The sequence below is a fragment of the Xiphophorus maculatus genome, chromosome 8 (genome assembly GCF_002775205.1).
Source record: "Xiphophorus maculatus strain JP 163 A chromosome 8, X_maculatus-5.0-male, whole genome shotgun sequence".
NCBI classification, from domain to species: domain Eukaryota; kingdom Metazoa; phylum Chordata; class Actinopteri; order Cyprinodontiformes; family Poeciliidae; genus Xiphophorus; species Xiphophorus maculatus.
Window position 1 is genome coordinate 25,552,410 of NC_036450.1, and position 14,579 is coordinate 25,566,988.

General features: G+C 38.9%; 1 protein-coding gene across 4 annotated transcripts in view; it reads left to right on the top strand.

Moving 5' to 3' along the window:
* The first annotated feature begins 958 nt into the window (after window positions 1–958).
* Window positions 959–14,579, top strand: part of LOC102223050 (electrogenic sodium bicarbonate cotransporter 4-like) — a 35,831-nt gene continuing 22,210 nt past the window's right edge. For 3 of the 4 annotated variants that reach the window (XM_023338816.1, XM_023338815.1, XM_023338817.1), the window contains exons 1-7: window positions 959–1,090; window positions 4,034–4,098; window positions 6,698–6,916; window positions 12,275–12,404; window positions 12,686–12,846; window positions 13,898–14,053; window positions 14,233–14,340. In XM_023338816.1, the coding sequence (XP_023194584.1) occupies window positions 4,035–4,098; window positions 6,698–6,916; window positions 12,275–12,404; window positions 12,686–12,846; window positions 13,898–14,053; window positions 14,233–14,340 (838 nt within the window). In that variant the 5' untranslated portion in view covers window positions 959–1,090; window position 4,034. Of the gene's footprint in view, window positions 1,091–4,033; window positions 4,099–6,697; window positions 6,917–8,049; window positions 8,315–12,274; window positions 12,405–12,685; window positions 12,847–13,897; window positions 14,054–14,232; window positions 14,341–14,579 lie in introns of those variants that run through there. The other variant, XM_023338818.1, reaches the window with a different exon arrangement.

The window sequence follows — 14,579 nt, forward strand, 5'->3', positions numbered from 1 at the left end:
TTCTATAGCAGAAATTACAGCTTTATGAGTCTTCATCAACATTATTTGATTAGGGGTCAGCAACATTTACAATCCAAACACCCATTTTTTGCTCATATTTTTATTATGTGTCCATAAAACCTGCATGATCATATTTTTAGTTTTTATGATCACCTTGTGAAAATTGTTCATGTTTCATTTTGAAATCAAAAGAATAAAAATTTACGTTTAATTTTAGGTTTTAGAACAAAGAAAAATGTTAAGCTTCTACGAAAAGACAGTAAAATCATTTCTATGTTTATGGAAATAAAGAATATAGTTTGCAGTCAAAATCAAAACAAAAGAAATACACACACACAAAAAAATACTAAAACTAAACCCTTTTTTTCTTAAAAAAAAAATAAAATAAAAAATCAGGTCTTAAACATTTTTGACCAAAATTTAAAAAGCCGCTCTAGAACTAAAGGGTGCAGATCCTCAGCTGAATAACCAATCTAGTCTGTGATCACAGACAAATACTGCAGTGGGAAAAATATCCTAATAACTGAGAAATCTGTTATTTAAACATTAATATCTATATTTTATTTTTATTTGTTTTTCCTATTTTCATGTGTATCTGCGTGCTTCGCCTTCACCCCATTGAGGGACAAATAGAGCATATTCTATTCTATTCTATTCTATTCTATTCTATTCTATTCTATGCTATTCTATTCTATTCTATTCTATTCTATTCTATTCTATTCTATTGTTTAGCAAATTCATGCAGCAAAGTTTGCAAAGTTACCTTGAGGATCAATAGTTTTCTCATTATGAAAAGGGAAGAAAATGTGAATGGAAAGTCAGCTGAGTGAATCGATTGGAATCCACACACTGGTTCTCCAATGACAAACACAAACATCCCCTGCAGGAACATCCAGAACTCAATACACAGATTTTCTGGGCAGTCACTTTGGCTCTGTCTGTGTCCAGCTGCAGGACTTTCTTTTTGTTTCTGCTTGGTGCACACATAGAGAAATCTACTTCACTTCTAGACTTCTGGCAGTGCTGACGTCTGAAGATCCTGCTGACAGTTTGGATTTGAGGTTTCCTCGACTTTGCTGCTCACAATCAGGTAAGAAATTTATCTATTAAAACACTTTCAAGGCCTGTAATTTAATTATAGTTTGTTGTGAATATTTTCTATTTTAAGAAGCGTTTTCTTGAAGAGTTTGATCTTTTACATTAAGGAGCACAGTGATAAGATGGACAAAGTAATATGGTGTGTAAAATGTGCAGAAAAACAACAAACAGGTAGCATGCAGAATTATTTTTGTTTTGTTTTTACCACAGATAAGATTTTGCATACTCATAAGTTTGTGGTCGTAATGTGACAAAACATGAAAGATGTCAAATGAGTTTTAGGTGTTTTCATAAAATGTTGCAGCATCACCAGTGGCAGCCGTCCAAAGTCTGACATAAAGAATCAAACGATTGGCAGCTGCTGTGGGATGTTTTCAATCTTATCGTCTGTAAAGACAATCTGGCACAAACCAGCACCTGAAAGCATAGATAACAATTTCATTTTTAGAATGCATCAGGACACAAACAGACAAACAAACAAAAAAACAGTGGAATCAGCTTTTAATGTCAACCGGCTTTATGACGGTTTAGGCAGGATAATTCATTAAACAGACTTTAAAATGTTGCTTCTGGTCAACTGAATCCACAATTTAAAGGAAATGAACACAAACAAACCAAATTATTCAGCAGGACCTGAAGCTCTGTGATCCGGTCCCGCTGGAGGAGTTCAACATTTTAATAAAGGGAGTTCAGATTGCGTCTGTAGACTCTTGTATTTGTTATCTGTATTGATTTTTAGACGTGTTGACTTGTGTCATTATTGCTTTTATGTTACTTGTTGTGATGGCCTCTATTGTAAATGAGACAGTGAGTCTCAAGAGATTTACTTGTATAAATAAAGGATTATATTGCCATCATCTTCAAAATAAATTCAGCAGCGTAGGTGGAGTGATGTTAGATACTTACAGTATTCTGGCCCAGGAGAGAAAGAGCCAAAGAACAGTCTGGCTAGATAAGTATAATTTAGAAAGACGGTTTTGATGAATCCAGTTTGTTTGCGTCGCACATTTCAGCAACAAGGCAGGTGTTGATGAGGCCGTATGATCTATGAATTTGTTCACGATTTTGACAGGATTAGAGTGTTGCAGTCGCAGTGGATGGACTCTCATTACTGTGTGTGCAGAGGCTCATGGCTGCACCATATGACTGTCCTTCACAGTCACTGATCAGGCTTTCAGGAAGCAGGAACCAATAGGAAATGACACGTATTGATCAGCCTAGAAAAGAATCCCAAACAGGCATCAGGAAGAGAAACCGACGTCATCAGACGACGAGAGCTTTCAGTTTTTCGACAACAACACGGCTCAGGATTTCAGGCTGTTTGATATAAATTTGCTCCTTTGCCAAATTGCAGCCCTAATATGTATTAACAAGTTGTCTAATTGCATTTCATACACATAAAAGTTGTACTCAAGCAGCCGTTGCATGTCAGTTTGTTTTTCCAGTCAATAATTTGTGTGAAATTATGGAGAAAAACAATGAGAAACTGCTCAAGTCACACCTATTGGATCTGACAGTGTGTGTTTTTCATCCTTAATGCCTATTTCCAATTGTTTCGGTTCTCATGTCTGCTTGAACCGCCTGAATCAAAGGTTACATGACAAATCTGAGACACTGATCAAAGTTTCTGCAGGAAGATATTATTTAATCGTATTACTCAATGAACAGTCTATTACGTAAAATCAAGTATGAATGCAAGCAGGACAAAAATGCATAGCGCTATTGTTTATTTGTTCATTTATTTCAAAGATGAGCAAATTTCTTACATCCGTTAAAACCAAGACTAACAAGCATTAGTTGTAAAAATAAGATAACAAACCTAGAAAGCCTGTTTTTATACACTAAAAACGGGCTTGTGTGTTGTGTGTTGTGTGTGTGCTGTCATCAGTAATGGCAGTGGGGAACCTAAACACAGCAGGATGTAGGCAATGTCATGTTAAAAAACTGAGTTAAAAAAATAAAAAGGAAACTTAGAAAGAGACGTAACCAGAGGAACAGACAGCAACACTTTATACATCTGGGGCAGAAACTGACAGGTGGATCTGACAAAAAGCTGACTGAAGTCAGAGGTATCTGGGCTCGGATGGTGATCACTGAACAGGGATCTGGAACTGAGTATGCAGCTGAAGGGGAGATAGAGGGAACTGAGAAGACCTCCTGCAAAATAAAACTCGGGACAAAATGAAAAGTAATGAAATTACAAGGCAGAGATCTGAGCACAAAACGTAAGAATACACATAACCGTAAACCAAAGTTACTGACAAAACTCAAACGCTTAGAGATCCTTAGATATTTGTACATTTATACATTTGAGGTTTAAAGTTAATCTCTACAATGTATCAACAATTCATTTACTTTTACAGGAATAACCTTGTAACAAATTGATTCCTGTTTTTATAACTGCTGTCAAGGTTTATAGTTATGACTCCTACCTATGCTAATGTTTTAAGAGTCTGTTAACGATGCTGGGAACCCTGGGCTGACTTGCCTGATTTTAATGCTACATTCTGACAGGATTATGGTCCTAAAGTGTTGTTGGTATTTTTTTTCCATTGAGTTTTCCCTTTTGTCATCCATTGACGTGTCAGTGTCGTGATGGCACATGTGGGGCCGTGTGGGCCTGCAGGTCATGTGATCTGGTCTGAGCTGCTGTAAAGCCAGGAGGATTCCCTGACCAAATGCATCCCTACAGAAATAACAGAGGAAGCAACAAGGACAAAATAATGGCCAAAGTCATTTTTTGCTAAAAGTACTTTTGGAAAAAATAAATAAATAATCACCCCAACCTTTTGGCTAAAAGATGATTAAGAAAAAAAAAAGAGAAGTAAACTGTGCATTTGAGGTTTGCTGTAACAAGTCAGAGTTAAGACAGGGACATCATCTCATTGTTTTCTTCATCGTAATCCTCCATTGTGATTTTTAATGTGATTTTCAGGATGGACCACCATGACTGGCAGCGGGGAAGAAGTAGAGGCCACAGGCACTATGATGATGATGATGGTGAGACAAGATGAAGCTGTGAGGCCGGTGTCTTGCTCCTGATACAAGAAGGTCACCGGCTGTAACTTTGTCTCATCAGCTGTTACAGAACATACTGTTGCTTTCGGATAGTGATTCAATTTTTGGTTGAATTTATTTATTTAAACTAGAGCTGGCTGGAAAACACAGACACTCAGATGAACACAAAAGCACCAAACTATACTGATAGCTGCATATAATTGTGAAATTTGACATTTCAAAGATAAATTTGCTTATAGGAAACACGGTAATTTTGATCAACAAAAAATTGTTTTCCTATAAAAGGTTTTGGTGTTAGGATGCGGTGTGTTTTATTGGCCACATAAGAACTGGTTTATTTTGCTAACCTGCAAACGAAACACTTTTATCACGTCACAGGAGTCACATGATCAACAACCGGGTGTTGCCACTGGCGCACACCACAAAAAACACGACAGGAAGTTGTTGGAGGATGATGGCCCAGCATGTTTTTTAATGACTTATCATGTGAACAAACTTATTCATGACTGATTTTAAATGGGTTTCTTTTTAGTGGAAACACTGTAATTGCATAATTGTGTTTTTTTTTCAACATTATCAATCAAAATCAATAAAATTTTACTTGTAAAGCACATTTCAGCAGCAAGACATTTCAAAGTGCTTTACATCATATCAAACACAGAAACACAAAGTCATCAAGTGGAGGGTTCTTGGTTTTGCATCCGTAGAAGGTTTACCTGTTACACTCCTACTGTGTTATATGGAACAAAATACCTGTTGCTATTTTTATTCCCACTCACAATCACACAGTTTAAAACGATGTAAACAGCCTTTCAACGGGCTTCCGGCACGAGGCTCCGTACACATCTTTCACGGAATTTTGAGCAGGGACTCCGACGTCCCTCACGGATTTTTGTGCAAGTCTATGGTACCTGTTAGTGTCTAGAATTTACAGGGTTTGTGTTACGCGCAATGACCCTCAGTCACTAGTTATTTTTCTTCTAGCACGAGGCTCCGTACACCTCTGTCATGGAATTTCGCTCCGGGACTCCGTCGTCCCTCATGGATTTTTGTGCAATTTCAACATAGAATCAACAATCAAAACACGACATTAAGTCAAGTTCCATCATTAAATTTGTAACAGATTACGTTTCAAACACAATCCTAAACAGGTGGGTTTTTAGTCGAGATTTAAAGGAAGTCAGTGTTTCAGCTGTTTTACAGTTTTCTGGAAGTTGCGTAATATTAACACAGTTTATGCCACATTTGTAATGGAAACAACTACTGAGGCGAGCAGAGACCGATGTACTGATGCCATCAGAGATTTAACTGTTAGCCTAAATATCATATGTGTCCATCAGTTTGTTAGTTTGTTTTTTGTTGTTTTTTTTAAAGTAAACCATTTGCTGATTTATAAAACAGCTCTGCACGGCGCCTGGAACTCTTTGCTTGACATTTGCAAAACCTAATGACTAATGTGGAACTCTGTTGGACATAATTTGGGCAGCTGCCTAAACTTTCCCATTTAGATCAATCAGTGTCACACAATGACTTTTAGTGGGCGGCCTTAAAAGAGACAACAACTAAAGCGATATGTTTCAGACCTACAGTACATTTACAAATTGCAGGTGTTACGACAACACATCTGTTGGTACATAATTTAAATAAACAACCTTTAGCAATATTTTCTTCAGGTCAGCCACAGAATGACGCTCCATCAGGGGGTTAAATAGATTAAAGCTGCTGTAGGAAACCAATGAAAATATGTTTATATATTTGTAAAAATTGTCACTATGTCCTGACAGTATAATACACAACAAATAATCTGTGAAGAAAAATCAAGTTTCTCTGCCTCCCCTTTGATCCTACTGCCATCTGCAGAAAAAATAACGACCAATCAAAGCCAATTATGCCTAAAACATGCATTTATTCTGTTTTTTGAAGACATATCTGACCTGAAACTTACAGCTACTGTTTTGACAAACTTATCTCCTGCTCCAGCTGACAATATATTCATGCAGCTTGCTACAATGCAAAGCTAATATTAGAATGTTAACTCTTAATTTTTGTGACTTGTTGAAATTTTGGCTTGTAAGACACGTCAAGACAAAACTTGCTGAAAATAAAAAATCTACTTTTTTGGGCTTCACATCACACCTGGACTGTTGCCTTGATTCTTTCAGGCATAACTGAGATATCTTGTAATCTCCTGTGGCAACCCTTCTGGGTTCAGATATGAGTGATGTAACCCAGCGACAAAGCTCCCCTCCTTGGAGCTGCAGTCTCCAAGCTGAGCTTCCACTCCGCTCCTTCAGACTAGCCAGCAGCAATTAGCAAACTACTTCTCAGCAAGGAGCGTAACAAAACATTGCTAAAAGCTTGCAAGAGGAATGTTGTGATGGTGTGCTGAAGGCGGCATGTCCGAAAGAGCAGGAACTTCTTAAAGATATCTTAAGTCATATTTGACACATAAAGCATGACGGTAACATAGTTACTTGTTTGTGCTATAAAATGTGTCTGGAACTTACATGGAAGCTCACAGTGAAAGCAAACATACTGGGAGAACAGCATCGGCTCACATATTCCATCTGTTCCGTTTCAGAAGCCCAGCCGTTCTACATTGGTGTTCCCGTTTCCCACAGACGGAAAAGACGCAGGCACCGCTCCAACCCCGGCGACGCTGAGCGCGACTCGCGCCACCTACACTACGATCACCACACGCACCACGAACACTCCCACAGACAGTGTTACCATGACAAGGAGGAGAGCTACAATGATGACGGAGGCAGCACAGAGCAGCAGGAGCACCTCGACCCCACAGGTCAGTCACCACAGATCCTAAATGCTTCATTACACCTTCGACTGTAACGTCGTGTTCTGGTGTCAAAAAGCAATGAAAGATGCAAAGACAAATCTTCTGAGATGAGACATTTCACTCCTGGAGTCGAACAGCAAAGTAGAGAATTATATTTAATAATTATTTAATAATATGTAATAATTATAATGCTTCTAATTTCAGCTGTCTAAATAATTAGCTATAGTCAGCAGTAAACAGTATAGAAGCAGACGTATTTCGTTTTGAAAACCTGAGCTGAGTCCAAATCTTATAATTAGCTGCATTTCCATTACAAATGTACACAAAACTTTGTTGATATTCTACTAATGTAAAAAAAACAAACAATTTTGCAATTATGATGTTTCCATTAGATAAGAAGCTCAATTAAAATCAAACGTGAATAAGTGTATTCACATGATAGGTCATTAAAAAACAATCCACGCCGTCGTCCTCCTTCCACTATTGTAAAACAGTTAATCGGCTTAATTTCAGAAAGACTTAATTTCTTTTTCATTTTGCTTATTTAGTGTGTGACTGATTATCAGTTCAGAATGAAACTGATGAAACTGATTAGAATGAAAATCAACAATCAAACCTTCCTGCTGCCTGTTCACACCATAGCAGGAGGCATATGACCCGGTCTGACGAGGAGAGCGTTTATATTTTCCAGCAAGAGGCCATAAAGTCTGAAAGCTGTAAGCTGATTAGAGCTGAGGAACTCCAAGCTGAGTGTGTGTGTGTGTGTGTGTGTGTGTGTGTGTATGCGTGTGTGTGTGGGAGTACAGTACGTGCTTGTACCTGGAAGCTGAAGTTACTGTGAGTGCTTATGAGTGACCTGCTTTGCAACTTTTTTTATATTTTTGGCCTGTTAGAGATAAATACCAAATGTGCGCAGCATTGAAGGTGTGTTGCGTATCTGCAGATGACTCACGTACAAGTTACATTGATGAAGTTTGTGTTTTTGTGACATGTGAGCACAAGAGTCAGTGCATGGGAGGAGAGTCCTCCAGAGCCCTGTGGTGTGTGTCGACCCTCTTGAAAGCCTCTGGCTTCTTGTTGCTTTGGAGACTTTTTGTTGCTTTCCTGATCGACTGAAAGGCGGAGCAGCCGCACGAGAAACTATTTATTTATCGCCAGCTGATACTACGACGCTGGAAGTAATCCCTGAGGAGGACGACGTTAAGGGACGTACGTGAGAAGGTGTGAAAGTGAGTCACTTTGAGCCACTCAATGAGACGTGAGCTGAAGATTCTGTCTTACCAAGCGGACAGGAAGATAAAGACGCATCTATCCTGAATCAGACCCAGTGGATGTCTCTCTTCGATTGGATCTTATGAGCATCAAATATGACCTCTCACCTGACCTTACCGGGCTCCAGAACAGGTAAAGATTCCAGGAAAAAAGAACATGTACCAGTAGCCGCGTTTCATTACAAATGTGCACAAAGTCTTTGTTGCTATTCTGCTGATGTCGAGAAAAAAAAAACGCAATTTCGGAATTGCGTTGCTTCTATTAAATGAGAAATGAAATTAAGATCACATGAAAATTAGTTTGTTCATGCAGTACGTCGTTGAAAATGATGGCAGCAAAAGATTTAAACATTTCCGTAAAAAATATTCATAATTCAATCATGGTGCGAGCACTCAGCCAATCAGAGGAGTCTGATCCCGGTGTCTCATTCAGGTGTTGGAGAGACAAGTCCCGCCTACTTGGAAGGGGCCACATATGTGGCATCTTGAAAGTCTTGTAGTTTGCGATTTTGCAGAATAGCTGTGGATTCAACACGGTGGAATGACACAACTTCTTCTGAACTGTGATGCTGTGTGAGCTCTAGAGGAGCCGGCTGCACATTGTCTGAAAAACAAAACAAAAACAAAAACAAACCATCGTCCTGATACTACTTCCTGTCTTCTTCTTCGTTGTTTTCGCCAGTAGTAACATCCAGCTGTTGATCACGTGATTCCATGGCAGTTTCGCGAAATTTATCCATTTTGATAAGGCTGAAAAAACCACTGCATTATAACTTTTTAATCAAAAAACAGCAACAGTGAGGTTTTTTTTTGACATCGACTTTTATTTTTGTAATTGCAGTTTGTGCAATTATATGTTCAATGGAAACGCTGCGAGTGAGAAAGAAAGGTTGCATGTCTTTGGACTTATAATGTCAAAAGTATAATGTACAGACATTTGTTCTGACTGTGAGGTCAGAAAGGCACCAACAAAACTTTGCTTAAATTGCCTGTTTGCTTGTTCGTTAGCACCAACAGTCAGGACTAGAAACATTTTTTGTTCTAAGACAACATCACAGCTTGTCGGCCACAATTCCACTGTGACAACTAAAACCCACTGCTTATGCTGCATGGAAAAACTGCCATGTCACCAAGATCAATATAGCAGAATGAGCTCATTACCTTGGAAAGCCAGCGCTATTCAATACAGTCTGTTGCCACATCACTGTAGTTGCTGGACATTAGCTTAAGCTGATTTTTTGGGGCCACATAATCATTTCAGATGGGCAGATTTGTGTTCAGGTGAGTGAGCGCTGCAGCTTGGTTTGGGAGAAAATGGCCGCCGGGTTCTGCACAGAACGGCACGAAGACTGATGTTGCTAAAAGATGCAAAATTCAGCATCTGTCAGGGTGAAGGACGCATCAGTGTGTATGGGTTCCATTTTGGCAAGTGGCTGATGCAAAAGTGTTAGCTGTAGTTTTGATGATGATATCTGGAATGTTTTGCCCAGAAACAGAGAATCCTGTTGTTAAGCTCCAGCATTTTATTTTCTCAGGTCATGACTGAACACCTGCTGTCTGCTCAGTCTGCATGCACAGTGATTTCTTTTTATGCAAACACACCACACAGAGAAATGCCATTTGCTCAACAGGACAGATATGGATGCAGTTTTTCTTTTTCTTGTAGCGTCAATTAGAGCTTCACTTTTTCAAAGTTTGTACACATTGTTACTGTGAAAAACATTCTCAGTACTTAAGTGAATCAGTCTGTAAGTTTCCAAACAGATAAAAGTTTGAAAGGAAACACTTATGCAAAGTATTGCCATGGATCTCCTTTTAGCTATTTGAGAACTTTAGCATGAAATTCTGGATGAACTTAGACTTCAACAGATTTCTACACAGAGGCTAAATGTATTTGTCATTAGACATCTGTGTCACTGTTAAATGTAGATGTACAAGCTCTGGTTTTGATATTTAATCCAGCTTGAGACCAAACCAAACAGTCTGGTCTATGGTTCTCTACGTTTAGACTAAATGTATGCACCTGAATAAGTTTGTTAATGTGACAATTCATTATAAAACAAGCCACATCATAATACTCCTACTACTACTTGATACTTTCTTCTTTATCTTTTCCACCAGCACCAACATCCGGTTGCTAATCACGTAACTCGTGATGCAACAAGTGTTTCCACTGCAGATTTGTAAAACACACTAATTCCAATAGAGCCATAAAACCACCTCATGCTAGCACAAATACCTCCTTATCAGAAAATGCAAGTTTTTTTCATTGAGCAAATTTGTGTTTTTGAATCCAATTTGTGTCATTTTAAGGCTAATGGAAACACAGCCACTGTTCCTCATTAACAGAATAACTAAAACAATGACTCTGTTAGAGAAGGAAGACTACAGATCGGATGAACACTACATATTGCTGTATTGTTGTTTTATTTTCATAACATTTTTAATCATACAAAACCTATCCTTACCAAATATTTGCTTAATAACTTACTGTCATAATCTAAAATAGTCCTGCTATGGGCTTTCAGTCAGGCTTATGGTAAAATTGATGCCCCCTATGAAACCTATCATCATTTGAGCAAGTGGCTACATGGTATTGATCACCCTGCTGAGACAGACATGCCGACTGTGTTTTTCCTTCTTTAGAACTGATAGATTAGTTCTGCAGTGAGGTCAGTAAAGGAGAATGATGTTCTCTTTCCACTGGCCGGAAAAAAAAAGACCCAAAACTTTGCAAAAACAACACATGCCAACGTCCCACCCCCTCTTCCTGAGGGATTACATTGGCTGCTCAGAGTTCAGCCATAAATAGGCACCCAAACTCTGAGCTGCATCTGAAACAGTGATTATTCTTGGGGACATTGTTTTGAACTAAATATGGCTAAATACTAAATACCGTAATTGTAGCACACAACACAAACCCTTCGTAAATAAAAATGAATTCAATTGTTTCATAATTTTTCATCAGTAACTTCCTTTAAGAGGAGCAAAGTGATGATCAGGGACGTTGTGAACTCTGGCGTGCGAGTGAACTGCAGCCTCCTGGCTCAGGATGGTAATGGAGATTGATCTGTCAAAAATAAAATTAGAAAGAGGTGTTGGGTGATGGATCTCACATGGTCACCAGATAATCAGTACAGACACTAAAGTTTGTTTGGTAAGGATGAATAATGTGTCTCAAAGGAGCAGTATTATGTAAAATGAACGTTTCTGAGCTTTACATTTTATTTATTATTCCTTTATTTAATCAGGTAAACCCCGTTGAGATCTAGATCTCACTTTCAAGAGGGACCTGAAACAAACTTCACTCCCCGTCGGGGAATCGAACAGATGAACAGATACATGATCTCATAATGTTATTTTCTCAAAACATAACTGGGGTGTTTCCTTGATTTTTTTTATGCATGCTTGAGAAATCAAGCAAAATTGTGTTTTGCCTACATTTTGGTTTTGTATTTGGATCATTGTTGGTCTGTTGCCTAGCAATCACTATAGGAGTGATTGGCTTAAATCACTCACAACATGGTTCCTCTGTTAACCTTTAACAATGTTTTTACCAGCATTGCTCTGAGAAGTAGTTCATATGATGAGCTTAGGTGATGAGCAGTTCCACCAGCTGCTTGCTAATTGATGCTGGCTAGTCTGTAGGAGCTGAGTGGGGAGCATAGGGAGAGGGCTGCTCTGTGAAGGAAACTTGGAAACTGCAGCTCCGAGGAGGAGCTTCGTCCTTGAAGGCCATCCAGACACCAGTGACCAGTCAAGCAACATTCGCATAACAGTTCAACCCAGGGCTGGTGTCAAGAAGTGAAGGCAAATGTCTCCCTGCAAACAAAATGATGCAATTTTTATCTCCATGTCAATAAGAACCAATTTTAGCACTTTGGATGAAGTATGTGAGAGTCTTTAATCAAGTGGTCTTACCTCCTTACTGGACAGCTGAGCAATTATCTAAACTACAATTGTAATCGATTAAATGAGCTGATTTATAAACATTGTGCAATAATCACCGTCCACCATTTAGGTTTGGATGAACTTTGCACTGAAACCGTCAGGGCTGCAAACAAAATCTGAGACGAATTGTGTGTATCTGTAGTTTCTCCAGCTGCAGAGCGTCTCCGCCACATCCTGGGTGAGGATGACACCACCCCAACACCAACCATTTTCACTGAGATGGACACACTGCAACATGATGGAGAAGAGCTGGAATGGAAAGAGTCTGCCAGGTACATTTATCACAGAATCACAAGTATCAGGAAAGTACCACGGTGGTTGTTGCTTTAGGATTTCAGGTCGCCTTTTATAGGGTCTAAAGGTTCCACTTGGCTCCCTGAGGCCGGTGAGTAAAAGCAATCCAACACTCCATGTGACTAAAGCAAAGGGAAAATCAGTCTTGCTGATTGAAACATGATCACTAACCTGTGGCTAGAAATGTCCATCTCTCCGTCTCTCTCATGGAGGACAAAAACTTGACCGTTAATTGCTGAGTTGAGCCGGTCCTCTTCAGGTGGGTGAAGTTTGAGGAGAAGGTGGAGGAGGGCGGAGAAAGATGGAGCAAGCCTCACGTCTCCACGCTGACCCTCCATAGTCTGTTTGAGCTCCGGACCTGCCTGCAGACAGGAAGCATTCTGCTGGACCTGGAGGGCTACTCACTGCCACAGATAGTGGGTGAGTCTCACAAGACGTGTCGTTTAAATCTCGAAAGGATAGTTTAGGTTTTTACCAAGGAGTGTAAAATGGGTTTTTATGAACTTACCAGAGGTGGGTAGAGCGCAACTTCAGAATATTTTCAGTCAAATAAAAAGTAAACAGAAGTTGTCCAAGAAATTGCTCAAGTAAGAGTAAAACAGTATTTGGTTAAAAAAAAAAGTCTACTCAAGTGCTGAGTAACTGATCAAATTATCAATCATTTAATATTTAAAAATGACATCACCAGATGGACCAAAATCTAAAGTGAAGAGGAAATTTGGGTATTTTAAGGATCAAAATGACAATAATTCATATAAGTAACAAAAACATAACAAAGTTAGGCAAAAGAAAAAAGTTTCCAAATCAGTTTGTTTCAATATACATATACTTATGAAACTTTAACAAAAACTGCAGGTGTGTTTTCTGTGTCTGGTGAATGTTTGGTTAAAACATGTTTGTTTCTCATTCAGTCAGTGGGTAAAGAATCCAGAAGTTTTACTCAAGTAAGATTAGAGATACTTCATAATGAAATTGCTCTAGTAAAAGTAGAAAGTACCTAAAAATTGTAGTAAAAATACCCTTAAATGCCAATTTTTTTCAAAAAAGTTACTCACATAAATGTAACTGACTAAATGAAACTAGTTACTGCCCTTGTTTGACTGCAGACAGAAAGTAGAATTTTATGACATGACACTTGAAACAACAAATATTGCAGAAATTAAAATTCAATATATTGTGAGGCTCTATTTTACAGAAAAAATTCAGAAGTGGATTAGAACATTTGCAGAACAAAAGGGACAGACAATAAGACCTGTTTGCACTCACTGCTACAAATGGTAGAAGTTGTTGTTGATATTTACTGATTGGGCAAAAAGTTCAACCCAGGGGCAGTGTTTGGGTTTACCTTAGTTTTAAGATTCTGTGGAGTAAAAACTCCAAATATTCTCACAAGGAAATGGTGAGTTCATGTTGTCTTGGGGAAATATTGGTAAATAATCTGAATACTAAATGCATAAACATTTTGCCTCAGAGGAAATTGTGGATCGCCAAATAGCCGACGATCTCGTTCCTCCGGATCTGAAGGAGAAGATCATCTTCGTGTTGCTCAGAAAGCATCGTCACCAGACCAAGAAACCAATTCATCGCTCGCTGGCAGACATCGGAAAGTCCTCCAACACGCCCTCCAGTGAGCGTTTACATTTTCATTTACAAATCAACAAAAAAAAGTCTAGAAGTTCTTGATCATTTCCAATCACATGGCTTCCTTTGTTTTCTGCCATCATGATGATCACCAGTTGCCCCTCTGTCCTTGTGAAATCAGCTCTTCTCTGTTCATTATTTCCATATCTGCTGCTGGTCTGTCAGACCGTAGTCCTCAGGTGAATCTGACTCGTAGTACTAGCTCAGCTTCCGGGATCCATCACTCCACCGAAGACCTACGCTCTCGGCAGTCAAGCAGCCTTGGCCACCTGCGTGAGTCTCAACCACACACACACACACACGCCCCTACACGCCCACGCACACACACAAATATATGACAGCGCTTCACTTTTTACCACATTTTACGTTACAGACTTCACGTTACAGAGATCAGAATTTATGCAAGTATTCACAGCCTTTGCTTGATATTTTGTTGATCTGCTTTGTTGAGAACCTTAATGGCCTGCCTGTACTTTGATGTAATGATTCGGAACGTTTCAATATATAATGTA